This window comes from Mustela putorius, unplaced genomic scaffold (genome assembly GCF_011764305.1).
Source record: "Mustela putorius furo isolate JIRA1106 unplaced genomic scaffold, ASM1176430v1.1 tig00000873_pilon_pilon_pilon, whole genome shotgun sequence".
NCBI classification, from domain to species: domain Eukaryota; kingdom Metazoa; phylum Chordata; class Mammalia; order Carnivora; family Mustelidae; genus Mustela; species Mustela putorius.
This window is the reverse complement of record NW_025421504.1, coordinates 990348-1017359: the sequence shown is the minus strand read 5'-3', so window position 1 is coordinate 1017359 and position 27012 is coordinate 990348. Positions and strand designations below refer to the sequence as shown.

The window sequence follows — 27012 nt, the reverse complement described above, 5'->3', positions numbered from 1 at the left end:
TGCGAGGCCGCGCGGGGGGCTCCGGGCCCGGGGTGGGGGCGCTTCGCCTGCGCGGGCCGGGCCGAGCGCGCTGGGAAGGCCGGGCCGGACCAGGCTCGGGATCCGCCGCCGCCGCCGCCGCCGCCGCCGCCGCTCCACAGACGTCACATGATGTTTGGTCACGTGGGCTCCATTCATGAAGCGGCGACGCGGCCGCCGGGGCTTAAAGGGGAAGCGGCGGCGGCCGCGGCGGCTGCGGGGCGCGTCCTCACTGCGCCTGCGCGCCCGGAGCCGGCTCCGGACCCTGCGCGCCGCCCCCGGCCCCGGCAGGACCCGCCCGGGCCGCGAGGCTGGGGGCCCCGGGGGGAGGGCTGGGGGGCCCGTGTCCCGCTCTGCTGACCCGCGGGACCGCTGCGGCCCTGAGGTCCCCGTGCGTCGCGGACACGGTCCCCGAGGCGCTTCCGAGGCTGCACGGCGGGCACAGCGCGCGTTCCCCCCCGCGTCATTCCCGGACCCGCCTCGGCCCTGCCGGGCAGCGGGGGCCGGTTCACAGACGACCCGACAGCCTTGTCCAGGGTTCGCAGTGAGGTCTGGCCGCGGCCACCTGCGAGGGCTGCGGGGTGTCCCCACCCACCGCCCCAGACCTCACGTTAGCCACGAGCCCTGGCGCAGCTCCCGGGACTGCCCGGAAAACATCGGTGAGAGGGGTGCACCCACCGCACCTGTCTGGGACCCCGTCCCCTCGGGCGGAATCCGCTCCTGCCCCTGCTGTGAGGACCTCTCGCTGCTGCTCAGAATTCCCGGGGTTAGAACGGACACCGGAGGGATCCCATTTCCAAGTCCTCGAACAGGTATAGAGCCAGGAAAAGCGACTCATCCTGCGAGGCAGGTCGGTGGGACTCAGGTGAGCTGGCCCAGGCGCGGTGAGGGACAGGCGGCGGCAGCACACACACACACACACACACACACACACCGGGTCTCTGTGGGAATTCAGTGCCACCAACTGACGAAGGCCATCGGCAGAGGACCCGGAAGCCAGGGACATAAGGGTCCCCGAGGGACCCCCTGCCTGCCTTCAGGATCTCCTCTGTGAATCCCACCATGCCTTGTACCCCGCCTGCTTTGTAGGGTTGTGCGTGGTGGTCTATTTCGAGGTGGTCTTTAAGGGCAGGGCACCACACTGTTCTCCAGGGCCTTAATATATCTGGGGCATGACTCTTGGTTGGTTGTTTTTTTGTTTTTTTAAGATTTTATTTGTAGGAACGCCTGGGTGGCTCCATCGGTGAAGTATCTGCCTTCGGCTCATGTCACGATCCTGGGGTCCTCGATCAACCCCCACATCAGGCTCCCTGCTCAGTGTGGGGTCTGCTTCTCCCTCTGCCTGCCGCTCCTTTCTGCTTGTGCTCCCTCTCTCTTGCTCGCTCACTCTGTCTCTCTCAAATAAAATCTTTTTAAAAAGTTAAAGATTTTATTTGTAAGTGATCTTAACACCCAAGGTGGGGCTTGAACTCACAACCCCAAGATTGCTTGCTCTAGCGACTAAGCCAGCCAGGTGCCTCAAGGGCATGACTTTTAAAGTCTACTAAATACACAGAACAAGGCTTGCCCCTGAGGACGAAAGTGCACTCCTGTGGGCTCCACCTCCGCCAGCCTCCTCTCCGCCACCACCAGCTCCGTTCTCCTGGTCACACTTGGTAGGGATGTAGGGCCTGACTTACTGCTGGGCCTTGAGAGCCACTCCAGGCAGGTCATGGGGGTTGGCTTGGTGCCACACGGCTCAGGCTGGAACCATGACACCATCAGGAAACACAGGTGATTGACCCGGGCCTGGGGACCAACCGCTTTGTTGGAGGCTCGCTGGCTAGTCTTCTCATGCCCCCATACCCCCGACTCCTCAGTTCTCACACAATGGGGCCTGGCTGCGTTTATAGGCGGTAGATGACAGAGGCTGACTTACCCATTGTGCTGCTGCCTGCTCCTTCTCCCCAAGGAGGCTTCTACTCTTGGCAAGGTGTCTCTTCCTCCCCACTGGGAACACACCCGGCCACTGGGAAGAGGGGACAGGCAGGCGGGAGGTTGTGCCTATCCCGGGCCACCAGAGAGGTCAATGAGAAGTGCACTGGGGCCCAGCTCACCTGGAGGCCAGCGAGAGTGCGGATGTGAGGACTGCTTCCCGCTTACAGGTGGCCCTGGGCCCTAAGGTCAGCCCTCTGGACATGCGATGGGGGGGGCTAGGCTGCCCACCTTCTACTCTCTGGGACCTGTGGGGAGAGGAATGTTCCAGACCGCCCAGGCTCCTTCGCTGCCCTCTCACCCCACTCTTCTGCAGAGGTGCGGAGAGTTTGCAAACAAGGTTTCGATCTGCTGCAGAGTAACGGGCAGCGGGTCTGTTTGCACATCTGTGGGAGGTCCTCAGGGATGAGGTTGTGCCCTGTCCAAACACCCAGAGAGCCTAGCCTTCAGGATCTGTCTCTGGGTCCAGCTAGAGAGCCCCGGAGAGTCCGTGGTTGGTCTCATCTGCCCCAAGTCTGGCTGGCCCCCACCCAGGGCCCAGGACATCCGTCTCTGGGAATAACACTGCAGCCACACTGGGGAGTGACACCAGAAAGTGACAGGTCCACAGGCTCCAGCATCCCTGCCGGTCCACAAGCATCACCATGACTGGCGTCTGGGGCTGCCTCGGTGGGCAGACGCGGAGACCCAGCTCTCTGGTCCAGCCTGGCCGTCCCCGGGCTTCCCGCTGCAGCCTGCCCATGCCCTCCTGCTGACCCCTCCCAGATCTCCCCCTTCTGCTCGCGCCCTCCGCAGGCAGATCTGGGGACCCCACTGGGTTCTCCTGGAGTTCAGCAGGCCCCAAACCTGACATTACAAGGAGGCTCAGGACACAAGGACTGACTAACCCTTCTTCCACGGGGGTCCAGGCAGGGAGATGGGCCCACGCCAGGGCCCTCCCAGGATGTACTTCTTCCTTCTCTGTCTGGCCAAGGGCTGCCGACTTGTTTGTTCTGGAGCCCGAGTCCAGCTCACTTGGGGTCCACAGGACAGGGTCAGCCTGCTACAGGAAAGGACTGGCAAGGAGAAGTCGGGCAAAGACCCCATCCAGGCAGGCAGGAGCCTAGGGCAAAGTTAGGCTATTAACTAATTTCCAATTAGGAAACTAAGGCAGAAGCAGACGGGTCAAGCAGACGGAGCTGGTTTTCCCACTGGATTCACCCGGCCCACTGGGCAATAGGCAGTAAGTTCATTCTAGCCACTGCCCCATTTGGGGACATCCAGGGCATGGCAGGGGTCAGAGCTGGCGGTGACGGGAGCCAGGAAGGCATACCTAACTGACCCTTGCCAGCGGACCCCTGTGACGGCTTCTCTAGATGGTAGCATTGCAATGCCTCCTGGCTGGCATCTGGGGGCCCCTGGCCCTTGAAGCCCATCTCTGTCCTTGGCCTGCCCCGGACCCGTGTGAAACAGGTCCCTGCTCCCCATGGGGCTGTGCTCATGGTTAGTGTCTGGGTATCTGTCCCCGTGAGACCCTGAGGCCTGGTTCACCTCTGCAGCCTTCTTGCCTGGCTCATTGGGCTTCCCCGTTTCCCCACCAGCGGGACTCTGGCTTGATCCAAAACCACAGCCTGAGAGCTCACGTCCCCTCTGCTGAGACCCAGGACATTCTTTGTGGGCCAGAGTAAAGCCTCCGCGCACAGCTTTTCTGGACCCGAGCTTCCTCCGATGCCACCATGTGCCTCTTCCACACTTCAGACCCACCTGCTCACTCTCCTAGAGCCAGAGCATGTGTGCTAACCGCGTGCCCCCTCATGCATGGCCAGCAAGTGATGAGACTAGCCTTGAGTTGAAGGGAGTGGCCAGGGGCCAGCTTGGGTCCTGGCCAGGCCTGTGGCCTGTCCTCTTCTGGAAACATTTTTCCCCAGGGAGAGGGTGCCGAGGTGCTGTCAGAGGTGATTCTGGCTCCCTCATGCCCACCTCTGCCCCCACACAGGAGGGGGACACAGACGCCCCAGGCCCAGACATGTGACATCTACTGGTCCGAGTCTCTGGAGAGCCCTGACATACCTCCCTGGGGGCTCTTCCTTCACCCGCCCCTGCCTGTGTGAAGAGATGTGTGCCCCGGTAAGCTTGGAGGTGCTGGGGGTGCAGAGGCTGCCCCCCCCCACAGTGGGGCACGCCGAGCCAGGCCACCGGGGCCAGCATCCAATCTCGCCTCTAGGGCTGAGGCGCAAAGCACCGCACTCTTCCCCAGGAGTTCCCTCTACCTTCCCTTGCTGGGACTCAGTCCCCCGCAACCAGAATGCCTTGCCAAACAGGGCTCCAGGACCCGTGCGATGCGAGTAGCAGGTGGTGACTAAGAGGACACTCGACAAGGTCCCTCTAGGACCGCTGGGGCCCTTCCTCCACACGTGGGATGAAGTTAGAAACAAGGCAACAGGTTGGAAACCAATGTATTTCACCCAAAAGGTGGAGAAGGGACAGACTCGGCAGGAAACAGGACACACAGATCTCAGAATCCGGGACTAACTAAGGAGCCCTTTTCTCAAACGCCGAACGGCGATTCAGGGGACTTGCAGCTGTGGTCCTGGCTGCTGGACTCAGGACACTTGGGATCCTCTGGTCCTTCTCACAATGAGGAGGCCTCACCTCAAGTAGAGACTGGAGAAGGGGCAGGGGTGGGACGGGGTTCCCTCCTCGGCTGGGCCTCTGGGGGAGTGGGGGTGCAGGGGGGAACCTTGACCTTTGTACTCAGGAAGGGGCCTAGCCCCAAGTCGGCTGACCATTTAAGGCCCCCAGGCCTCCTGAACTCCAGAAGAGGTCCTGACCCGGTCTGGGGGAGGAGGAAGGGGGACATTGAGGTCGGAGAATCCATCTGTTCCGGGCCAGGAAGCACTTAGTGACCACACAACTTCCCGCTGGGAAGCGACGCAGCCCCTCCCTGGTTACAACCCCTGCTGCCCTGAGCCGACTCGAGTGGCAGGCAGTGGGCTGCTGTGGGGACACCCTGTGTGGCCTGGGGCTAAGGACAGCCAGCGCAGGGGTGCCAAGCCCGGCAGGGAAGAGACAGTGGAGAGCAGCCTGGTGAGCGTGCTGGCCACCTCAGCTCTCCTTGCCCGCTGGGGCCAGGCTTTGGGGGAACGGCGTGGAGTGGCCAGAAGGGCTCTGGGAGCACCCCACACAGGACTCCAGCTTCACCTTGTCCAGGACGGTCTTTTTGATGGAGGCTGGCGAGACCTTCTCCTGGTCGGCCATGGACTGCAGCTCCCTATGGAGGCAGCGATGGGGGTTAGCTCCAGGCCGTGCCCCCGACCTGCGCCCAACTGTTCACCAGGGAGGAGGAAGCCCCCGACGGCCTGGGCGCTCTGTGCTGTCTCCCACCTCAGCTCCCTAGGCCAGGCCCCTGCCCGCTGCCTCCTACTGACTCAGATCAGCTCAGGGTCACCAAACCTACTAGCAGCCCCTGAGCCCCTGAACCCATCCCTGCCCCAAGCAGGGGCCATGTGCCTTGTCCGTATCCCCTGAAGGTTGGGGCCAGAGGGTAGCACTGCCTCCCAGGTCGTCCCTCGCCGTCAGGTCGTGCACTCAGAGACATTCTGGGCTTCACTGGGGCGGGCAGGGATGCGAGAGACACGCCTGTCCATCCTGCAGACCTGAGCTCCAAGCCAAGTCCGCACATCCTGCTGTCCCTCCTCTTTAATTTCCTTTCTGCCGTCACCCTGCTGGTGTCACCCCGCTGGTGCAAATGCACAGCGGAGTGCCCTTACGGCTGACCTGCCAAGTCTCCCCAGGAGGGGGCGGGCGGGAGGAGGGTGTGACCCGGGCCCCAGGAGATCCCTCTGGTTCCCACTGGCCTGCCTCCCCAGCCTGGATGGTCACCGTGGTCTGCAGGCTCAAGTGGTGACCCCCCGTGGGAAGCGCCACACGGGCCCGGAGGGCAGCCCGTCTCCACAGGACAATGGGTGCCTGGGTACTACCAGCCATGACCCTCGGGCACTGCTGCCAGGCCTCAGTAAATGTGTGCTCGGGGAAAGGCTGAGCAGAACACGTGAGGGCTCTGGCGGGCCGAGTCGCGCAGCCAGGAGCAGGCAGCCTCGGGGGGCCCACCGTGTGCGGACGCAGGAGGCCTCCACAGCATTGATGAGGAGGGAGCGGAAGCCCCCGCTCTCCAGGACGTGCAAGGCGTGGATGGTGGCCCCGCCAGGAGAGCAGACGTGGTCCCTCAGCTGGCCCGGGTGCTGTTCTGAGTCCAGCAGCATCTTGGAGGCTCCCTGCACCAGAGAGAGCCGCTGACCGCTGCAGGGCACCTCTCCTGCCTGCAGGCCACTGTCCCCAGCCCCAGCCACCGTGCACCTGCTGATTCTCCCCCATCCGCCCACCGCAACAGCGTCAGGCCGGGCAAGGAGCAGCCCTCAGCAAAGCATCAGGAAAAGCACTGACCAGCAGAGCCTGGGCTCCGAGGCGGACTGCCAGGCGCCTGGGCAGCCCCATCTTCACACCCCCATCTGCCAGGGCCTCCAGGGCTGTGAATGCCTGCAGGGAAAAGGCACCTAAGCCACTGCCCCAGGCCCTTCCTCCTCCTCCTCCTCCTCCTCCTCCTCCAGGTGGTGGTGCTGCCGGGCAGCCCCGCCCACAGCAGCCAGGACAGGGAGGAGGAAGGAGGATGTGCCCCGTCCTGGGAACTGTCCGCCACGCCACCACCCCTGGCCGCCCAGCCCCAGTCCTCACGTAGGCTGGGCCGCTGCCGCTGAGCCCGGTGACGGCATCGATCAGGTCCTCCTCCACCTCCGTGCAGAAGCCCACGCTCCCCATCAGCTTCTCCAGGAGCCGGCCATCCTCCACCTGGGCGTGGGTGCCCGTGGCGTACACAGTGGCCCCCTCCCGCACCACAACCGGGGTATTGGTCATGCAGCGGATAACTTTGGGGGCCGGCTGGAATGCCATCAGCTTCTGGAGGGGAGAGTGGCTGTGTGTCTGTGTGGCCCCTTGCCCAGCAGGGTGTGCTTGGCCTCAGGGAACGCACTCGCCCAACCAAGCACTTCCTGGCTTCTCACTGCGGGCAAGGCCAATCGGCCATTTCTCAGCCAGAGCTCCCAAACACAGCGCAGAGCATGCTTCTACCCCCTTCTCAGACCCCACCAGCCTGCACCCACAATGCTCACCTTCTCGATGGAGCTGATGGTGACCCCAGCAGCGCAGGACACCACGATGTGCCGACCCTCCATGTCAGCACCGATCTCGTCCAGGATAAATGGGATGATATGTGGCTTCACGGCCAAGAAGAGCACGTCACTGTGCCGCACAGTCTCCTTGTTGTGGGGAGTCAGGTTCACTCCCATCTTCTGCAGGGAGCGCCAGTGGGGACTCAGCCTGCCAACATGGCTGGCCGCGCCCCCTCATACCCTCCCCAAGCTGAGAGCCTCGGGCATAGAAGAGGACTGAGGCTGCTGAGAACGGGGACAGGCTGGGGAGGGGTTCAGGGCACGGAGCTCTGACAGCCCCCAGTCACCCTACCCACCCTGAAGCCCAAGCTCTCTGCACTGATATACGACCCTTTTGGAAACAGAAAACGGATGAGTACCCACGCCACAGCCCTGATGCACCCCATCGTGGGCGGCAAGCCTCCAGGGGTGAGCGGCATTATGGGTGCGCAGGCTCTCCCAGCTTGAGGTCTGGAGCCCTAACTCAGCTGTGGCAAACCAAACCTGTATTCAGTCCCCAGATGGGTCTGACCTGGCCCCAACTCTGTGGTCCCATCTGCTGGGCTCCCACAGTCCCTGTGGAGGCTCTGTTTGGGGAACCCCATTCCAGTCCAGCACACCCTTCCCACAAGCTGCACGTGTGCCTGTCCCCAGGTCCCAGGAGCTGAGCAAGGGCTGTTACCAGCAGGCCAGCAGGCAGGTCTGTGGGGTGCTACGGCCCAGGGCTCTCCTCTCCTGGGAAGGGTGGTGGTCCCACAGTGTCTCTCACTAGGACCTTTACACCTGGGGCCCTCAGGGTCAAGGCTATCATCACACACTCACCCCAGACACAGTGACTTAGCCCCTTCAGGGACCACCTCCCGGTCCCTGTCCACCCTGCACCTACCCTGAGGGCAGAAACCGTGGCCAGGTCCATGTCTGGGGAGCTGGCCATGATCTTGTGGGCAGCCAGGATGCCTGCGGGTAACAGAGATCCTTCCTCAAGGTCTGTCCTGTCCTCCCCCATTCACGTCCACGGGAAGGAAAGTGGAAATCCCACCCCCAGAGTAAGACAGCAACTCCTGCCCCACCCCCAACCACCCCAAGGCTGCCCTCTCCCCCAGGGCTCAAACAGGGCAAGTTTTCCAGACCCGTCCTTTCACCCCCCAGCCGGTGGAAGGGTCATGGCCCACCCCCTGCCCAGCCCGCGGCCTCCCGGCTGCAGGGCTTACCTGCTGCTGTGAAGCCCCTGGCCAAGGCAAAGGCCAGCTGGCCAGCTCCGATGAAGCCCACGCTCATGTTGCCGGAGGCGCCGCCCACTGCCCTCCCGGCGGCCACCGGCCCTGCAGGGGCAACTACGGGACGAGACGGGGCAGGACCCAGAGCAAGAAGTCGGGCGGGCGGTGCCAGGCCCGGCCCCTCGGCCGCTGGCCCCGCCCCCCCCCCCCCCCCCCCCCGCTCCCACCGCCAGCGCAGCCGGCCCAAGTTTGCCCGAGGCCGCGCGCCGGCTGCGACCGCGGCGGCTCCAGTCTCCGCGCCCGGACAGTCCCGACGGCCCCGAACAGAGGCCACGGCGAGCGGCGGGCCGGCCTCCGGAGCCGGAGAGCCGCGGGGGGCGACGGCTCGGAGCCCGGACGCCCCCCACGTCCGGGCCCCACCCCCACCCCAGGCCCTAGCTGGGGCACGCAGGCGCGCCTCCTCCTGCCCCGCGCGCGCCCGCGCCCGACCCCAGCTGGGCGCCCACTCACCCACCGACCGCGCGGGTCGCCCGGGATGCGCGGAGCCGCGCCCGCCACGCGGCACCCGAGCCGGTCGGCCCCGCCCCCGCCGCTCCAGCGAATCGGAGGCGCGGCCGCCAGGCGCTGGCCAATCGAGGGGCGCGGGAGGAGCCAGGGGGCGGTTGCATCATCCGCTCGCCCGGCGCCTCCGGCCCCGCGGCCTCCCGGCCTCCCCGCGCCCCCGGCTCCCGCCCCGGGTCCGCGCCCCGCGACGTTGCGTGGGCCCTGAGCGCGCCGGGGCTGCGGCTCCCCGCGCGGGGCCTGGGAGTGGGCCGGGCGGACCCGCACACGCCGGGCTGGGGTCCTCAGCCGAGGGGCCCGGGTGCGCCGTTCCTCTGTGTCCTCGCTTCTCCGCTCCTTTGTGCGCGTGCGTGCGAGCGTGCGGGAGGCTTGAAAGCAGTTTGCGAAATGGAAACATTTAAAATGTAGCACTATCTTGATACTGTGTTTTGTAGCTTTAAAATTTATTTATTGTACCACGAAGCTTGAAAACTGGAGAGGATAGCCTAAGCCTTTTCAGAATCTCAAAATCGGTGGGCGGGGGTGGGGTAGGGGGTGCACCCGGGAGGTCTAGGTCGATCCCGCGTGAGATCCAGACCATCTTTCTCCCAACTGGGGTTTTCTCTGCGGGTCTTTTCTCCAGGCTGCGGCATGACGGAGGCCATAGTCCTGTATGGCCTAAACCTCCGCAAACAGGGGCTTGGGGCCAGTAGTGACCAATGAGTAAAGAGAAGATGAGATCCTATAGTGTCCCTCAGCTCCCGTGGAGCACTCCCACGTCTCCCGACATCTTGTCAGCAGTGTCCATGGGAATCCGGGGGTTTGCATTTGGAGAACAAGTTGAGTCTGCCTTCGGGTTTTGACATAGTCCAGGGTCCCAGTCAGCAGAAGTGTTAAGGGCAAAAATAATAGTCATTGGCAACCCCCACCCTACCTCAGGGGAACAGGTGACCTGCTCTATTTTTTCAGTTCTGTATCCTCAACGGTGACAAGCTGTTCTCGGACCTGATCTGGCATTACCCTGACGTCTGTGCTCCAGAAGCAGGGCTATGAGTTCTTGTGGACACAGTGGTGGCCACCAGCACCAGCAAACCCATGGGTAGTGACCATGAACGGAAGGTAGATTTCCTGGCATTCCCCATATGAGGGCAGCAGAACGTTTAGTGCTCTCCCTCTGAGGGAGGCGCTTCTCCAGTTGTCACTCCCAGGATCCATGCCCACCAAACCTCATGACCCAAGTGCCCCCCCCCGAGACTCTTGCCCACCAGCATCTGCCCCTGACCCCACGCCACTTGTCCAAAGTGGACTGTCTTGGGACTGGCCCAGACTCCAAGCCATAGTGATAAAGCCCAGCAGTCCCTCTGAGTATTCCCTGCCTGGACATAATCAAAGGACAGAACCCCTGCCTTCAAAAAGTACTGTTTTTCACTGATAAGAACAAATAACTCCCTCCTCCAAAAAGAAAAAGTCCTCTGACCCGGAGAGTGGCTGTCTGCAGGAACATCCCAAGGCAAGCCTCCAGGAGGGATTCTGCCATGTTGACCAAAGTGGGATGCCTCCCACTTTGTCTCCCCCACAGACCTTTTAAATTTAGGGTAGGTGGAGCACTGGGAGCACAAGGCCACTGGACAATGAGGAGACTGGGGAGCCGGTGACAGATAACCATTTCAGAAGTTTGGCTAGAAAAGGAGGAAGACTGGTCGAGGTGCAGGCCTCCCTGTGAGCTAGGAAGGATGTGACCCATATGCTCCTTTGTCGCCTGGAGATGTGCCCCCTGGCCCCCGCTCTCCCTCAGTCAGTGAGGGCTGTCAGGACACCTCAGGACACACTGGTCCCGTTGGGGATTGGCTGTTGAGCCGATGATGCCTGTCTCCTCCAGATAAGAACCCTTGTGAGTGCGTGGTCCCTATCAGGCAAGCGAGCCATCCCTCTCACACAAGGGAGCCCCTGGAACCCAAGCCTAAGAGCTGCTTGGGCCCACGCCCCCCCCCCGCAACCCCCTGCGGGAGTGTGGGGTGTTGGTGATACTGAACACCACGGCAAGGGAGGGAGACCAGCTCGGCATCAGCCTCATCTCCCCCAGCCACATTGCCCACCAAGGGAGAGGACAATGTCTGTTACTCCCTCGGGAGGCCAACCCTCAGCCCAAGAGCCCCTCCTCCCTCAGTCACGTCCCATCTTGTCCCTTCTCCCCTACTCACACTGCAGGGAATGGCCCAGGAGGTGCAGTTGGCCATTGCCCCCTGGGCGGAGAGATGCTCACCAGAGACAGGATGCAAACATTAGTGTTTATTTCCTGCTCCCGGGGATGGGCCACGGGGCTGCTGTACTCAGGGGCAGCCAGCGGCTTGGTCTGGGGTGGCCCCAGCTGGGCTCTCGAGCAGGAGAAGCTGGCGGGAGTGAGGAGGGTGACAGCCCCTGTAGGCTCTGGTGATCAGCGGCCGGGTGAACGGATGCTCGAGCGGAGGTCACGGGCCTGTGAGTACTACGGAGGTGTCCAGTGCCCGGGCTCCATGACCCAGTGGCTGCCCTAGGCTGGGCCCTCCCCCTGGATCAGGGCTACCCCAGACGTGCCTGCTGGGAGCCCACAGTGGGCACTGCAGAAGCTGCTGCCCTGGGGCTGATGGTAGGGGCCTGGTGGGCACTCCCTCCCGGGGTGCAAACCCAGCTTCTTCCCCACATTCTGCGTACAAGGGTGCTGCCAGCCCTCTGTGGGCCCCTGCAGGTCCCTGACACTGTCTCTAGCCTGATGAGGCTGTCCCGTATGACCACGCCATGATTCCTTCTTATGGCCACTCAGAGATGGGCGTGGTGGGATCCCCATGCTTGGTTCCTTCTCTTTGAGGTGGCGCAGAGCGTCCCAGCAGCACCCTGCTGAGACAGCTGTCCGTCCCACACCCCTGGGAACTATACCCTTTTCAACTCTACTTAGGTCACGGCCTGGACGGGGTCTCCAGACGCTGATGGGCATATGGGACTGCCTCCAAAACCCTAGCCTTCGTGTCCCCATCTATAAAGTGGGTCACAACAGCACCCAGTTCAAAGGCTTTTCTTGTTAACGGTGGGTGGCACTGGACCAGGGAGGGCCAGCAAATGGAGGGAGACAGAGAGAGAGAGATACAGACAGAGATAAGAGAGATACACAGAGAGAGACAGACAGGGACAAGGGCTAGGAGCGGCTGGGGGGAGGACACTTTCCTGTGGCCTGCTCAGGGCCTTCTGTCCCTCTGCCTCCCCTCCCCCCTCCCCAAGCCTGGCCAGAAATCCGGGAGCGGTTCTGCCGGTTGCCTCCCTCTGGCTTGCTTCCTGGGGGTCTTGGTTCACCTGGGTCCCCCTCATGGTGCCTGGAGCCCCTGGAGAGCACGGGTGGGCAGGCAGCTACAGGCTGGGCACGAAGCGGATCCTCTGGGAGTAGGCGAGGTCGGCGATATACAGGAGCAAGTTGACGTAGGTGAAGGTGGCCACCACCAGCTGGCTGTCCCAGAAGCAGCTGCCTCGGGGGCAGTCGGGGGGCCGCCCGGGCTCCCCGTACTTGGGGTCGAAACAGAAGACAGGCCAGATCACAGCTGCGCTGAGGTAGAGGAGCACGGCTAGAAAGGTGTACACCACCACCAGACGGTCGAAGGGGCATCCCAGACCCCCTGTGTGGCCCGTCACGCTCAGGGCCACCACAGCCACCGTGGCCAGGAAGCACAGGCTGTAGACGGCCACACACCACTGGGTGGCCACGTAGCGCCCGTAGCGGCTGTCATAGATCAGGGCCCCAAAGATGATGCAGGCCACGAAGGCCTGGACGATCTTGAGGAGCCCCGAGACCGTGGCCATGTAGCTGGCCACCTGGCCCGGCCGGGCCCGGGTCAGGGCTACCTCCACGGCATAGGCCAGGAAGAGGAGCCCCGCAAAGACGCTGGCTGCCAGGCGGAAGTCCCTGGTCGTGCAGCCCGCGGGCTCGGGGGGGCACTGCAGCCGGGCGAAGTACAGGGGGTAGAGGACGGCGGCCGTGGCGGACAGCAGCGTGGCTAGCATGGCGAAGGCCGCCGTAAAGTTGCCCCAGGACAGGTGCAGGCAGCTGTGCAGCCGGGTGAACTCGCAGGCCACCACGAGGCTGGAGAGGGCGAAGCAGAAGCCCCAGGCAGCCATGCAGAAGGTGCCCTGGACGCCCGCGAAGCCTCCCCGGTGGGCCACGAGGCTGAAGGTTGTGCAGCCAAAGGCCAGCTGCAGGACTCGGGCCGTGCCCACAGGGGATGTCACAGCACCTAGGTGCAGATACCGCCCCCCGGGGGGCTCCATGGCGCTGCCCATCTGGCCGGCCTCGTCCTTGCCTGGTGCGGTTCCCCTGGGGCCCCGGTGTCTCTGTGGGGCCGAGGCCCCTCTCTCTGCGGTGGCGGCTGGGACAGGTGCGGCTGCCGGCAGCAGGGACGGACGATGACGCCGACTCCGCCTGACTTTGCAGCACGGCTGCCTCTCCGCTGCCTGCGCGGGGCGGGCCAAGCACCCCGGCTCTATAAATAGGTGGTCATGATTGGAGCCCTGGAATAGCAGCCTGGTGTGTCTGTCCCCATCCCGGAGGGTCATCTGACCCCTGCATCCCGCTGCCAAGCCCCTGCCAGGACCATTAACCCCTTGGCTGCTGGCAGCCTCGGATGCACCTGCCTCTGTCGGTCAGTTGGAGGCGGGGCCTGCGGGGGAGGAGGAGGGAGAAGAGAGAAGGGGGGGGGAGCACCGAGGCCTCCAGGACCAGCACTGGTGAGGAGGGAGGAGGCTCTCAGGGAGGCCAGGGGAGCAGTGGGGACTGGGACAGTTTTAGGACCCTGCCGTCCGAGTCCCCTGGGCTCTCGCTCAGCCTGATCTCCTGGAGGTGTTTGGACTGACCCCAGGACACAGCGTTTTAGTTGTCATTTAGGGGTCACTTGTCTTTCCTCGAGTTTAAATAACTCCTAGAAAAAACCCCAGGGCTCCCTTCTTCAGGCTGAAATATTAACAGTGTACGATCACGACCTGAGCCAAAGGCAGATGCTTCACCGACTGAGCCACCCCTGCGCCCCTGGATTCAAGAATTATTAATATTTTGCCCTATTTGTGTTCTCTCTCCCCCACACCATTAATTATTAATAATACTAATTAATTCTGGGGATGCCTGGGAGGCTCAGTGGTTAAGCGTCTGCCTTCAGCTCAGGTCATGATTCCGGGGTCTTGGGATCGAGTCCCACATTGGGCTCCCTGCTCAGTGTGGGGAGCTGCTTCTCCCTCTGCCTGCTGCTCCCCCTGCTTGTGGGCTCTGACGAATAAATTATAAAATCTTTAAATAATATATGAGTTAATTCTGCAGATATGATGATTTGCCACAAGATACTTCTATGGACACCTCCTAAGAATAAAGCCATTCTCCCACAGTTGTGACATTTTTTTAAAAAAGATTTTATTTATTTATTTATTTATTTATCTATTTGACAGAGAGAGCAAGAGCACAGGCACTAGCAGGGGGAGCAGCAGAGGGAGAGGGAGAAGCAGGCTCCCTGATGAGCAGAGATCCAAAGTGGGGGCTCTATCCCAGGACCCCGGGATCATGACCTCAGCTGAAGGCCGGATGACTGAGCCACTAGGCACCCCCACACTTGGGAAATCTAAGAATGATCATCTGATGGGGCACCTGGGTGGCTCACTCGGTAAAATCTGTCTTCGGCTCAGGTCATGATCCTGGGGTCCAGGAATTGAGTCCTACATCAGGCTCCCTGCTCAGCGGAGAGCCTGCTTCTCCCTCTCCCACTTCCCCTGCTTGTGCTCACTTTCTCTCTCTCTCACACATGCATGTGCACACAAGCGCTCTCGAATAATAAATAAATAAAATCTTAAAAAAAAAAAAAGAATGAGGATGCATGGGTGGCTCAGTGGGTTAAAGCCTCTGCCTTTGGCTCAGGTCATGGTCTCAGGGTCCTGGGATCGAGTCCCACATCGGGCTCTCTGCTCCACGGGGAGCCTACTTCCTCCCCTCTCTCTGCCTGCCTCTCTGCCTGCTTGTGATCTCTGTCTGTCCAATACATAAATAAATAAATAAAAAGAATGATCACCTGATACATGGTTCTTACTCAATTTTCTCCATCTATTCCTGAAAACATTTTATACCTCTTAATTAATTAATTAATTAATTTTATTATGACTTGCAGGCCCTGAACTCAGGACCATGAGATCAAGACCTGAGCTGAGATCCGGCACCGGGCGCTCAACACTCCGAGCCCCGGCCCCGCCCGGCACGTTGCACCTTGTAAAGCATTTGTCGCAGACTCTGATTGGGGTCATATCTTGACGCGGTCTGTCATGTCTCTCAGTTTCCTTCATTCCAGAATAGTCTCTACTCCCCTCCCCCTGCTCCCCTGTACTGTCTGTCTGTCTGTTTCCCTCTGGTTAGACTCTGTGAGATGCTCTTGGCAGGAAAACCAGGGAGTCTGTCGGGAGAACCGTGACAGGGAGTGTCCAGAGCACGGGAGGCAGCCATCGGCGTGGAGTGAACTGGAATCGTCCCCAGTTCACGATTTCTCGTCTCCACTTCCTGCTGTCTTCCCAGGGTCTCAGCAGCCACGGGCCTCTCGTGGACAGTGTTCTCAGCGAGCACACACAGCCCCTCTAGCTGTGGAATGGTAGGGGTTGTCTGACCTGATGCGCCTGCTTGTGATTTTTCCAGAACAGCTAATCTAACCGTAAAATAAGGGATTCTTGTTTGTTCTCGTGTCTTTAATGCTCCGAGATCATGTCTGAACGCTGAGGAGGGGGCAGGATGGATGGAGGGTCTTCCTCCCGCTCGTTGGGGAGCCTGGCCGGCTCGCTCATTCAGGAGGAAGGCTCTGTCCTTGGGCAGGGCTCCGTGTGCCCTCGGGCAGGAGTCTCTGCTTCATCCCTTCCAGCATCTGCTGCGTGTGCTCCTGACCCTGGCCAAGGGAGCGAGGGGACATGGCCCTTTGGCCTCGGGGGAGCCCTCTCCGTCAGAGCAGACAGTGGTCTCATTTCTCTCGAGCAGACGAGTGCCATGCGCTTTAGACAAAGTTCACAACTCAGCGAATCCTAACAGTGAGCCAAGCCACGTTTCTGCACCACACAAATGGTTGCTGGGGTCCCCCCTGCCATGCCCTCACCCAAGAGATCCAGCTTGTAGCGCCCGAAACCTCGGGCATCCCGGGAAGACTGGGCTCAGCGCTGCCAGCAGTGGGGAGTGTCCCTGCGTGCCTGGGGACAGCCAGCCCAGATATGCAGGTGGAAGACAGCCTCCCAGGCACCCGCAGCAGGTGTGGCGAGGGAGGGGGCGCCTCGCTTCCTGAGGAGCAGACACTGCCCAGACAGGGCTGGGGTCTCTGACGGCCTGCACGGAGATGCTTGGAAGTCAGGTAAACGGGGAGTGCTGGGGAGGGGTGGGGCGTGGCGTGATGACAAACGTCAACGTCCTGCGCTTTGCAGGGAAGGGCAGCCAGGACTGACCACTCGCCTTTCTTTCTCGGTCGGGAAGATGTGCAGAAAGGCTGTATTCCCTTGGGGGGAGGGGTCCCATCAGGCCTCCACCGAGGGTATGAAGCTCGGTGCTCTGGTGCCCCCGGGGAGCACGAGGCTGCCTGCTAACCTCTGCGCTGGCCCCAGACGGAGCAAGACATCTGCCTGACCTGACGAGGGTCGCTGCCGCCACCCTTCTCTGCAGAGCCCGTCTTGGGCCGTGCCACCCAAGTCCCCCACCCAGCTCAACTGTGGCAGGCCCCTTTCTGTGACTCTCCCCTTTGGGGCCCTCCCCACCCCCTTTCCCACAGGGAACGTACTATCCGTGGCTCTCTGGGCCCCCCAGAGAGGGGGGGTCAGTCACTCCTGGATATACCTTCTTTCGTCCCCAGCATTTGGCCTCCCCATCCCTGACCTCGCTATTGCCTTGACCGTCGGGACCGCATGGGTTTCCACAGGGGACCATGGGGCAGTGGCCCATGGAGGAGACTACAAGTGGGCCACCAAGGGCCACCTGGGGAAGCCAACATGGGTGACAAGTGGGCTGAGGGCGGGGTGGGAGGAGGCCCCAGAAACCCTTGGGCTCTGGTCGGGTCCCTCTCGGGCCCACTGTGGCCCTGATGTGTGGGCAGAGCTGGTCAGACTCCGCCGCACGGGGGGACACCCCGCAGCAAGGTCAGGGGGCCGTGCTGGGAATGAGGGTGTGGGGTCTCTGAGATTTCTCCCCCATTCTGTGGACGGGTCTGCCAGCTCCTGTCTGTGATGGGAGGCCGGGTGCAGAGCCCAGGCTGAGCCTGGCAAGGGTCCTCCCTCTGCCCCGTGGCCTCTCCAGGCCTCAGCTCCTTTATCCGTCCATCTGGGGCTCTAAGAAAACCTGCTTGAGCACCGCTCGGGACCATGTACTGGGGTGCCCGAGGCGGGAGGGCTCAGGAAGCCCCCCCAGGGAGCAGCCCCACCTCCGGGACTTTGTCCTGCAGGCCGACATGGTGAGCCCAGCACTGGTGGGGAGCTCGAGGAGCACCACGGAGGCAGGGAGCAGTGCGGGCCGCATGCCTGTGCTGGGTTGGGATGCCGGCCCCGGGCGGCCATTGGCAGTTCCGGCTGGGCCTGAGGGGGTTTTCATCTCAAATCTGCCTCTTTGCATGTGCCTAGGGGGCCTCTGAGAACAGATATGACGCAGACTTTTAAAGAAAATGTTCCCTGGCTGACAAGTGTCTCTCTGGGGTGACGTTTCTGGGGAGACGGGGCATGACGGCGCGGGGTGTGTGGCACTCGGAGCGGCTCAGTGTGTGAACGTCCCCAGTCTGCTGGGACCCCTGTGTCGTGGTCCTGACCCGTGCTTGCTGCGTGCATGGCTGGAAGAAGGGTCTGGAAAGGGCCACGAGGCAGGGTGAGGGCCTGAACAGGACCTGTGCGTCCAGGGGCTGCCCTGTAGGATCTTGCCGCCCGGGCGGTGGGGGTCGGGGTGTGCTGTGGGCAGCGACTCCCCCAAACAAACACGCCCGCAAGGTTAGGCTCTTCGGTTGTCTTTTTGTTTCTTTCATTGTTTAAAAAAAAAATACGTTACAAAACAATATCATTAATCATATATTTCTTATTTTCCTTTTAAAAAAATTAAAGTAATAAAAAAGTGACTTTATAAAATAATACAAAAGGCCAGGAGAGGCCGGGTGGGGGGCTGGGGGTGGCGGGACCCAGGACCCCGGCTCAGCGGGGCCTCCCGCAGGCAGTGGTGAATAGCCAGCCGGAGCCTAGGTCCCCGAGCTCAGCATGCCGAGGAGTTTACTGGGCTCCAGACCCTGCTGTTGCGCCACGGCCTGCACGTCAAACCCCATGTGCATGAGGAACTGCGCCACGTTCATCTCCTGCCCCGTGAACTGGTCCCGGATAGTGGGGCAGGAGGGGTTGCAGTGGGGCCAAGGGCAGCTGTCCACCAGGTGAACCGGGCAGCCCTTCAGGGGGGCTTTGCTGGCCTTGTGGCTGTCGTGCAAGCTTCTGTCCCAACAGTGCAGTGCCCGGGGCAGCGAGGTCCCCTTCACCTGCACGTCCGTCCAGTGGCTGCAGACAGAAATCCGGGTGGGGGGTCACCTAGTGTGGCCAGAGGGGGCAGGGGGCGGGCTGGGTCTGAGTGCTGGCCACACAGCTGGTTGTGTACGTGGTACTGATGGCCCTAGAAAGCCCTGACACAGAGCCAGGCCAGGCAGGGGGCCCGCGGGGGGCTGGGGCTGGGGCTGGGGCTGGGATCCACTCAGGACTTGGGGACACTGACCTTCGGATGATGATCTCGTGGGACAGGCAGGCGGGGGCAAAGCTGGCCCTGTCCGGAAGGAGGCGCACTGTGACCCCCGGGCCCTTCCCCACCCAGCCCGGTGCCCACTCCCCTGGGAACCCGTCCCCTTCCTGGCTCCCACCCTCCTCCCATAGCCGCGCCTGGCCAGCCGCTCCTCTGGACCAGGCCCTGTCCCCTCCAGCCCACACGCTCTGACGAACCCCGGTCTCTTCTGCCTCTGAGCCCTGCTCCAAGTGCACCGCTGCCAGGCATGGCCAGCTGGGCCGTGGGGGGAGGCCGACCCGGACATGCCACAGTCACGGACTGTATAGTCATAGACTGTATTTCTCAAGCAGTTTTAGGTTCACATCAAAACGCACTGGGAGGGAGAGATTTCCCCGTGCACGCCTGGTCCACGAGCACAGCCTCCCTCGCCATCAGCATCCCACAGATGGTGGGTCTGTCACAGCTGACGAGCCCGCGCGGACACGTCATTGTCACGCGGAGTCCGTGGCGTACGTCACGGCTCGCTCTTGCCTCTGTGCGTTCTGTGGGTTTGCACACGTGTGTAATGACGTGTGTCCACCATCGCGGTCTCCTACGGAGCAGTCTCGCTGTCCGACAATTCTCTGTGCTCTGTTCATCCTTCCCCCGCCCCAGCTCTGTCCTTGGTACCCACTGATCCTGCTGCCCCCCAGCTCTGCTGTTTCCAGAACGTCCTGGGGTTGGAATCCTGCGCTGCGCGGCCTTCCTTCTCAGGGGAACGCGCACGTGAGCTGCCTCATGTCTTCCCGCGGCTGGAAAGCTCCCTTCTTCCCAGCACTGGCCGACACCCTCACCCGGGCCGCCAGGGGCCGCGCAGCCCAGCAGTTTGCCGCACACCGAGGGGGCCGGGGTCGGGGGGTGTCTCCAGGACTCACGGCACGTCCTTGAGCGTGTTCCGCAGCTCGCGGCCCAGGTTCTGGATGTAGAGCCACTGGCCCTCCTGCACAGGCTGCCCCGTGAGATGGACGTTGTCGACGGTGAGCTGGGCCTCGTCAAACAGCCACTGCACCACAAACACCGGGCCTGGGGGGCACAGCTCAGCTGGGCCTCGCCTCGGCACTCGGCCCCCACCCCAGGCCAAGGGCCTCCGGGGTCCCAGTGAGGGCCACGGTAGGCTTGCAGACCTGCTGGGCTCTCCCTGGGAGTGCCGGATCCCAGCCCCCAGGGCACCCTGGTCTGAGGAAGGACCCTGTTACCCATCCCCCACCTCCTTCCCCTGCCTGGCTCCCAGGCTCTCTGCTTTGACCAAAACTTGGTGATGTCCCTTTGAGCGTGGAGCAGGGAGGGACGGCCCAGGCCCCAACAAGGGCAGCACGGGGACTCATGCCGAGCACATTCCTGACTGAATGTGCACAGGGTGACCAGCCGCCCTGGCTTGCCTGGGGCCAAGTGCATGGTCAAGGCCGGGACTGGGAAGGTCCCAGGCAGACCAGGAGAGCGCCGGTACCTCGCTCCCGTGTAGGCAGGCAGTGGTGTCCCCCCGGGCCGGCCTCTAGACTCCGGACCTGAAGAAGCCTGGCCTAGCACTCCTTGCTCAGCGCCCGCCCGCCCCGCGCCCCGCGGCGGCCCCTCACAGCGCAGTGTCGGGTAGACTTTGTAGCCGAAGAAGCAGTTCCACTCCTCGCCGTCCTTGAACTGGTGCCGACAGCGCTCCGGGACCACCCCGTTCCAGTACCTGGGTGTAGGCTGGGGGTCAGGCAGCCCCCGTGCCCGTCCCCACCGGGCCCCCCCAACCCACAGGTGCTCTACACAGGGGCCGGACAACCTCCCAGCGCCCGGCCGGCCTCCCAGCCTCTGGCACCTGATGCCGCGGCGGATGGCCTCCGTGGGCGCGCAGGTGACCGTGTCGACGCAGTCTGTGCCGCGGTACTGCTTGTTGTCCAGGAACCAGCCCGAGTCCGCCAGGCCCCGCACCTGGATGGCTGGGTAACCCAGCTCCTCCAGCTGCTCGGCCACCCGGTCCACGTTCAGCAGCACCCCCGTGCCCCCCGCGCTGCAGAGAAGGCAGCGTGTGAGGCCCCGGAACCCGCCCTGCCCCGGGGCCAGCCCCAAGCCCCGCCTGGGGTGCTGAAGCCTTCTGAACAATGGGCTCCCAGACTTCTGGGGCCCCGAGGCACTGATCCCTTCCTGCCTTCCTCCTTCCCTTTCTCTCACCCTCTGACTCAGCTCCCTTATCTGCAAACCACGGTGGGCTCTGTGGGCTCAGGCTCAGTTCTCTAGACTCTGGATACCCTCTGGGCCCTCTGCATGCCTGTAATCAGGTGTGATCGCACATGGAGGGACGCTGGCCCTGGAGAAGGGGTCCTGTTCCACAATGAATGCCTCCCCGATTACCTAGGTCACCGTTGCCCAAGGCCTCCCTGGCCTCTGGCGAGCACAGGGCCCAGAAGCAGTCTCTGGACGGCCTCCAGCTGCGGAGCACTCCGTAGCTGAACCCTGGGGACCCTCGTGCTCCCTGCCCAGGCAGGGTGAAGCCGGAGCCCTCTACAGTCCCAGGCTCAGCCTGCTTGCCCTCCCATCCCCACTCCCGCCGCACCCCTGCAGACTCCCGCCTTGCCCTGCCTGGCTCACCTGCTTCCTGCCAGCAGCAGCACCTTGGCCCCGCTCAGCCCTTTGCCCAGGAGCTCTCGGACCACCTCCTGGATGATGAGGGCACCCATGAAGGCGTACTCATCTGCAGGGGGAGGGAGGGTGGCTTCAGGTGGGGGCCCAGACAGAGAGCAAGGCTTCCTGCCTCCAGGTTGGAAGGAGGAAGAGGTCGAGCTGGGGGTCTGGAGGCTCTTCCAGGGGCTGTGGCCTGGGCGGACTGGAGGGAAGTGGTCAGGGGCCCAAAGCTATGCCGTGGGCCCCTCCCCAGGGAACACCCAGGAGTGTGGACCCTCGCAGGCACCCAGCCAGCCATGGACAGCCAGCCGTGGGTGTTTGGGGCAGGCATCCTGGGACACACTGTTAGGGGATTAGAGGGAGTTCCGAGACCGAGACCGGCCTCCCTGCCTTGTCTTTCGGGGGCGGGGAATAGAGAGAGGAAGGCCGGGGACTCACTCTTCTCCGACTTGGACGAAGCCCCGCTCCAGACATCGCTGGAGCAGTAAGGGATGAAGCTGTGACACAAGCACAGTGTGAGCTCGCCACCATCCTCCTCTGCCACCCACGGCCCTCAGGAACGACCCCCTTCCCAGAAAGGATCCTGAGAACAAGGCCTCCTGGGAAGGAAGTCTCCGAGGACAAGGCCCCACGGACAGGATTGCCCAGGAAGGACTCCTCCCCCCCATAAGGGCCCTCTCCAATGAGGACCACCCCCCATGGGACCCGCCCAGGAAAGAACCCACTGGAGGTAGGCCCCCCAGGGAGTACCCTCTGTTCCCTCTTACACCATGTTGGCATTCCACCAGTGGGGGTTTTCCTCAGGCTGGGAGGACAGGATCCCGGTGCCTGCAGTGGGGGGGGACAGAGGCAGTGGGCCCCGTGGGCAGCTTCTGGGGGGAAGGAGTGCACAGCAACCAGACCACAGGAAGCCGTGGGAGGTGGGCGACCCTCCTTGGCCGCACCAAGGCAGGTGGGCCAGGCCAGTCACTCGGATGCCACCCTGGATCTCTCCTACCCTCCCCTGGCCTAGGGATGAGTGGTGGCAGCCATGGTAAGCCGCCCCGGAGCTTACCTGCATAGTGAGAATGAAGATGTTAGGTGGGTGCCCTGGCCTTAGGAGGGCCAGAGAACTGGGGGGTGGGCAAGGGTGGGGCCTCCCCAGGGCTCTAGAAAGCCAGGACAGCAAGGGTTGTTCCAGAACTTGGAACCCCCAAGGGGAAGCCCCAGGCAGTCTAAGACTCGAGACTCGCCCACCTGTGCGGGTGCGCGGCCAGTCTCTGGAGCTCATGAGGCGCCGCATGGTGTCATAGCGGGAGTCGCAGTTCTCCCTGTTGAAGCAGTACCAGCCACCTGCGGGCACAGCCCCCACGTCAGGGCGCGCGCGCGCAGGGGCCTCCGCCCGCCGCGCCGCCTCGGTCCTGGGACGCACCTTCCAGAAAAAGGAGCCACCGCCGACTGCCCTTGGATTCCTTCAGGTAGTAGCTGCGGGGGGGGGGGGAGACGGGCGGGGCGGGTGGTCAGCTCTGGGGACGAAAGGGTCATTCCACCTGTCGCCCGGCGCACGCTCCGGCCGCACGAGGGCGCCAGCGGCCAGGTCCCGCAGAGCGCGCGCGGCCCGCCGGCCGTGGCCGTCCCGGGAGGTGGCGCTCGCAGGGCGGGAAGGGCCGCGCGGGGCTGTGTGGTCCGTGGAAAATCCCCACGGCCCGCCCCGCGCGGGACCCGCTGTAACCTTGGCGCCCGCGGCCGGGAGGGCGGAGGGGCGGTCTTCGCTGGGCTCGGGATCTCCTGGGACGCGCGGCGCTGCTTGGAGACGGGAAAGCGCCCTCTCCAGAGGCGTGTGCGTGGGGCGGGATCCCTGGGACCCGCCGGGAGGTCGTGGAAGGGCGCGGGTGTCACCGGGTCCTCCCGCTGACGACTCCCGACCCGCAGCCTTACATCCTTCCTTCATACGCTTTGGGGCTGGACAGGGGTCAACGCCGCACCCCCATTCCTTCCGTCCCACCTGCGCCCCTTCCCTGCCCCTCTGGCTGGCTGGGGCCCCAGGCAGTCCCGGCAGCAGCAAGGAGCAGAGAGGGTCGGTGCGGAGCCGGCGTGGGGATGTTGGTACAGCAGGACTCTCCCCGCCCCGCTGCGTTGCCTCCTCCCCACTCGAGGGCTGCCATCTCCCCGCCCAGAGACCGAAGGACGCGAACAGAGGGGTTGGGCACCAGTGACCGAGGGGTCAGTGCCCGGCCTGGCGCGACGCCAGCTCTCCGAGCGCCGCCCCACCCCACCCCACCGCACCTCATCCTCGCCAGGGTCGGCTCCTCTTCCCCGGGGGGCGACCAGCGCAGGGAGTCCGCGCGTCCGAGGGCGCACGGAGACGCAGGACGCGAGCGCCGCGGGCGACCAGGCGGCGGGAACCCGGTGGGGCCGCCTGCAGGGGTGCGCCGGGCGGGCGGTTGGGTGCGGGCCTTACCCGGCCGGGCTGCCGTCGTTGCAGGTCACCGACGTGTTGAGCAAGAGGTGCAGGCGCAGGTCCTCGTTGAGCTGCTGAGCCGAGCAGGGGTACAGGGACTGAGCCAGGCTTTTGACCTGCGCCATGAAGCTGTCCATGTTGCCCTCCACGGCCGTGAAGTCCAGCGGGAAGCTCTCCACCGGCTGCCCGGCCGCGGGGGCGGCCTCGGCACGAGGCGGGGGCGGCGGCGGGGGCGGCTGCTGGCCGCGGCGCCGCCAGGTCTTCCTGCCCTCGCCGCCCCCGGCCCAGTGCAGCAGGCCCAGCAGCAGCAGCACGCGCACCCCTCGGCCCATGGCCGCGCCGCTCGGGCCCGCGGCCACCTGCGGAGAGCGGGCGGCCTTGAGGCGGCGGCGGCGGCGGCGGGAGCACCGGGCTGGGGGCGCCGGGCCGCAGGGCGCCGGTCGCGCCTGCTCGCTCGCCCCGCTCCCCGCGCTGGGCCCGGCAGAGGAAGCGCGGGCGGCTCGGCGTCGAGGCTCCGGGGGCCGGGCGCCGTCGGCCTGGGCAGCTCGGGCTCCGCGCACGGCCGGCGAGGGCAGCGCAGGGTCTGGGTGCGCTGGCTCCGGCCCGCGCCAATAAAGCGGCGGGGGCCGAGCCTGGGCGTAGTTTGCGGGGGCCGCGGCGGCCCGGGTGCCCGCGCGTTAGATGTGCCGCCGCCGCCCGCCTCGGCGGAGGGGGAGGGGGCCGCGCTCGCTCTTTTCTTGGCGGAGGCATCGCCTTTTCTTCCCAAACCGCAAGCCTGACGGAGGGGCCTGGCCTACCCCGCCGCGGCCGCCGGAGGCGCTCCCGGCCCGGCTCCGTGGGGGGCAGCGCGGCCCCGCGGTCCCGGCAGCTCCGTTCCCCGCGGCCGGCCCGGCGCCGCCGCCCCCGCCCCCAGGAGGCTGGAAGGGGCGGCGGGGCCGGGGCCGGGGGTGGGGGCGCCGGGCAGGAGCGGGGCTTTTCCGCGCCGGGACTCCGCCTGCGGCGCAGGGACCGGGCCCGACGGGGCTGGGGGCGCAGGGCGGGTGCGCTCACCTGAGCCGCCCGGGGGCCCCCCGCCCCCCGCCCCCCCCGCCGCCCAGGCCCGGAGCAGCCCGCGGGCGACCCGAACCCCGGCCCGCACCCCCCGCCCCGAACGGGCCCGAGCCCCGCGCTCACCGCGGCCGACCCCGCGGCCCCGGCTCCTCGGCGTCGCTCGCCCTGCGCCAGCCCGCTGGGACGCCGGCTCGGCTGCGCTCCCCTCTGGCGCTGGCGCGGAGCCGCCCGGGACTTTTATCCAGCGGGGCCCCCGGGATCAAAGCGACGGCGGACACAGGGCCCCGCGCTGAGGGGCCGGCAGCAGCGGCGCCGGGGCCTCCAGGAGGAGCGGACAGGTGTGGCGCGGGACCCGGCGCCCTCGGTGACCTGCGGGAGGCAGCGGGCGCCCCGGCACGGCGCCACGGGGGAGTCGCCAGATCCCGCCGCCTGGATGGACAGATTCTGGGCGGCGCTGGGAAGCCGTGGGGCGCTGCCACTTACCGAGGTCGGTGGGCCTCGGGGTGGGGTCCTGGATCCTGTCTGCCAGAGCCCTGGCTGAGCGCTCCACCCCAAGGGCCCCCAAGAATCTCTCCCTGCCCCAGCTACCACTGGGAAGTCAGGGGCCAGGATCTATAAGCCGCGGGCTTGGTCTCCCCTGAGTGACCTCCACCCAACCAAGTTCATCATGGGCTCACCTTCCCCGCGGGCCTCACTGAGGACAGAAGGAGATTCTTTCTCAGAAATCAAAAGGGCAAGGGGGGGGCAGGTGTTTGCTTAGGAGGATTCTAGCGGGTGGGTGGGGGAAAAAGGCATTGTTCATCCTCCACACCCACAAAGTGCCATGGACAGCTCCAGCAGACCTTCTCTCACCCCCTCCCCTCTACAGTCCAGGGGATGTGTTACACCCATTTTAAAGACGGGCCTTGCCTTTTGGGACCGGAGCCCAAACTAGGGCAGGCCTTCCGGAGCCCCTCTCCTGGTTCAGGGCAACAGGGAGGCTGTGTCCTCTGGAAAGCACCTGCAGCCCCTCGTAGGGCAGGAGATTCAAGGCCTCCAGGGCCCTGGTAGCAGTCCCCCCAAGCCCCGACTGCTGCTGGCCGTGAGTGCCCTCTGTCCTCATAGGGCCCGAGGCTAGGCACTGAGCTGCCTGTCTCCTGGTAAGACCAAACAGGGTCCTTAACAGCCATTGTTTGGGCACTGGAGAGTTGTGAGATGCTGGGGCAGAGCCCCGGAAACCTAAGATGAGCCAGAGGTATCCCGGAGGTTGGCCTGGGCTGGGGTCATTCAACCACGGAGAGGGCATGTGGTGTCACAGGTGTGTGTCCTCCCCAAAGGCCCCTTCAGTGTGGCTGTGTGCCCATTTTCCGGATGATGGGGACTGAGACTCAGAGAAGCTAATGGAAGAGCTGAGGATGAGCTCTGTTCATTCAGCAGTCCACACCTCCTGTCGTCCCCCTGTCCCCCTGGCTAACCCCTGTCAGGTCAGCTTGAAGGCCGCGCTTGGGACCGGCCAGCCAGAGTCAGTAGCTTCAAAGTTTGGTTCCACCCAGAGGTGGTCCCACTTCCCACCTGACCCCAGCTGACCTTCGCTTTGGGGAGAACCTGCTTAGGGAGCCCTCGCCCTCTAGAAGCCTGTGACCCCCAGTCCCAGGCGGGGCAGTGCTACTTCCTGCTGGATGGTAGGACCCAGGGGGCTTGTGCTTCACAGGGACCTGGCTCTGAGCCATTTCCTGGCTGGGAGATTCAGGGCAAGGCCTGTGACCTCTCTCTGTGCCTCCGTTTCCTCTTCTTTAAAGTGGGGTAATGACCGTTCCTCCATCAGAGGTTCTTTGTGGGATTCTGGGCGCCCATGCGTGTAAGTGCCCAGCATGGCACAGCAGGGGCGGCCGGCAGGGTTGTCGATGAAATGCCGGGACAAGGGAAAAGCACGCGTGTTATAGCCGCCAGTGTTTGCCCTGATGCGTCTTAGCCGGCACGTTGGTTCAAAACGAGTTCCTGTTCTGGTTTGTTCAACATCATGAGCAAAAGCGAACAGCTTTCCCCAGAACTTCGCCATCTGTCTGTGTCCACCTTCCCCACACCTGCTCCTTTAGAGCTGGGCTCCGACGCTGTTGCGACAACTGGCGGCTCGCCCTCGTCTTTCTGCCGACTCGGAACTGGCCCTGTCCTTGCGCTCCTGCCCCTCAGGGGCCAGCTCTACCTTTTGCAGCTCAG

At 64.0% G+C, this 27012-nt stretch overlaps 4 protein-coding genes across 8 annotated transcripts; 1 reads left to right on the top strand and 3 right to left on the bottom strand.

Moving 5' to 3' along the window:
* The first annotated feature begins 33 nt into the window (after positions 1-33).
* Positions 34-1279, top strand: LOC123393512 (collagen alpha-1(I) chain-like). Of its 2 annotated transcripts, none has more exons than XM_045085671.1 (2): positions 34-830; positions 1240-1279. In XM_045085671.1, exons 1-2 carry the CDS (start codon positions 176-178, stop codon positions 1263-1265), a joined length of 681 nt encoding a protein of 226 aa, XP_044941606.1. In that variant the 5' UTR covers positions 34-175; the 3' UTR covers positions 1266-1279. The 2 variants fall into 2 exon arrangements, with proteins under 2 accessions (XP_044941606.1, XP_044941605.1); XM_045085670.1 differs by having other exon boundaries at positions 34-883; positions 1227-1276.
* A 3131-nt stretch (positions 1280-4410) lies between these two features.
* On the bottom strand, positions 4411-9055 carry PYCR1 (pyrroline-5-carboxylate reductase 1). 4 transcript variants are annotated; one of them, XM_045085666.1, is made up of 8 exons: positions 8903-9055; positions 8387-8509; positions 8062-8132; positions 7137-7316; positions 6703-6924; positions 6415-6507; positions 6082-6245; positions 4411-5242 (listed from the first exon to the last, which is right to left on the bottom strand). In XM_045085666.1, exons 2-8 carry the CDS (start codon positions 8451-8453, stop codon positions 5077-5079), a joined length of 963 nt encoding a protein of 320 aa, XP_044941601.1. In that variant the 5' UTR covers positions 8454-8509; positions 8903-9055; the 3' UTR covers positions 4411-5076. The 4 variants fall into 4 exon arrangements, with proteins under 4 accessions (XP_044941601.1, XP_044941598.1, XP_044941599.1 ...); XM_045085663.1 differs by having other exon boundaries at positions 8907-8972; XM_045085664.1 differs by lacking the exon at positions 6082-6245 and having other exon boundaries at positions 8907-8977.
* Positions 9056-11183: 2128 nt separating this feature from the next.
* MYADML2 (myeloid associated differentiation marker like 2) lies at positions 11184-13498 on the bottom strand. Its single transcript, XM_004748680.3, has one exon. The coding sequence runs from the start codon at positions 13232-13234 to the stop codon at positions 12311-12313; it is 924 nt and encodes a 307-aa protein (XP_004748737.2). The 5' UTR covers positions 13235-13498; the 3' UTR covers positions 11184-12310.
* A 4484-nt stretch (positions 13499-17982) lies between these two features.
* On the bottom strand, positions 17983-25240 carry NOTUM (notum, palmitoleoyl-protein carboxylesterase). Its single transcript, XM_045085662.1, has 12 exons — positions 24940-25240; positions 23767-24125; positions 22738-22790; positions 22563-22658; positions 22094-22154; positions 21765-21823; positions 21294-21396; positions 20524-20715; positions 20297-20397; positions 19598-19745; positions 18678-18725; positions 17983-18466 (listed from the first exon to the last, which is right to left on the bottom strand). Exons 2-12 carry the CDS (start codon positions 24096-24098, stop codon positions 18160-18162), a joined length of 1500 nt encoding a protein of 499 aa, XP_044941597.1. The 5' UTR covers positions 24099-24125; positions 24940-25240; the 3' UTR covers positions 17983-18159.
* Between the last annotated feature and the right edge of the window lie 1772 nt (positions 25241-27012).

Excerpts from the sequence above, each read along its gene's own strand:
- LOC123393512 (XM_045085670.1), top strand. The coding sequence starts at position 176 with ATGAAGCGGCGACGCGGCCGCCGGGGCTTAAAGGGGAAGCGGCGGCGG. Across the intron at positions 884-1,226 it reads GGCAGGTCGGTGGGACTCAG|ATTTTATTTGTAGGAACGCC; the intron begins GTGAGCTGGCCC and ends TGTTTTTTTAAG.
- PYCR1 (XM_045085666.1), bottom strand. The coding sequence starts at position 8,453 with ATGAGCGTGGGCTTCATCGGAGCTGGCCAGCTGGCCTTTGCCTTGGCC. Across the intron at positions 7,317-8,061 it reads CCACGGTTTCTGCCCTCAGG|AAGATGGGAGTGAACCTGAC; the intron begins GTAGGTGCAGGG and ends CGCTCCCTGCAG. Across the intron at positions 6,246-6,414 it reads TCGGAGCCCAGGCTCTGCTG|GGAGCCTCCAAGATGCTGCT; the intron begins GTCAGTGCTTTT and ends TCTCTGGTGCAG.
- MYADML2 (XM_004748680.3), bottom strand. The coding sequence starts at position 13,234 with ATGGGCAGCGCCATGGAGCCCCCCGGGGGGCGGTATCTGCACCTAGGT.
- NOTUM (XM_045085662.1), bottom strand. The coding sequence starts at position 24,098 with ATGGGCCGAGGGGTGCGCGTGCTGCTGCTGCTGGGCCTGCTGCACTGG. Across the intron at positions 18,726-19,597 it reads AACACGCTCAAGGACGTGCC|GGCCAGCTTTGCCCCCGCCT; the intron begins GTGAGTCCTGGA and ends CCTTCCGGACAG. Across the intron at positions 18,467-18,677 it reads CACGAGATCATCATCCGAAG|CCACTGGACGGACGTGCAGG; the intron begins GTCAGTGTCCCC and ends TTCTGTCTGCAG.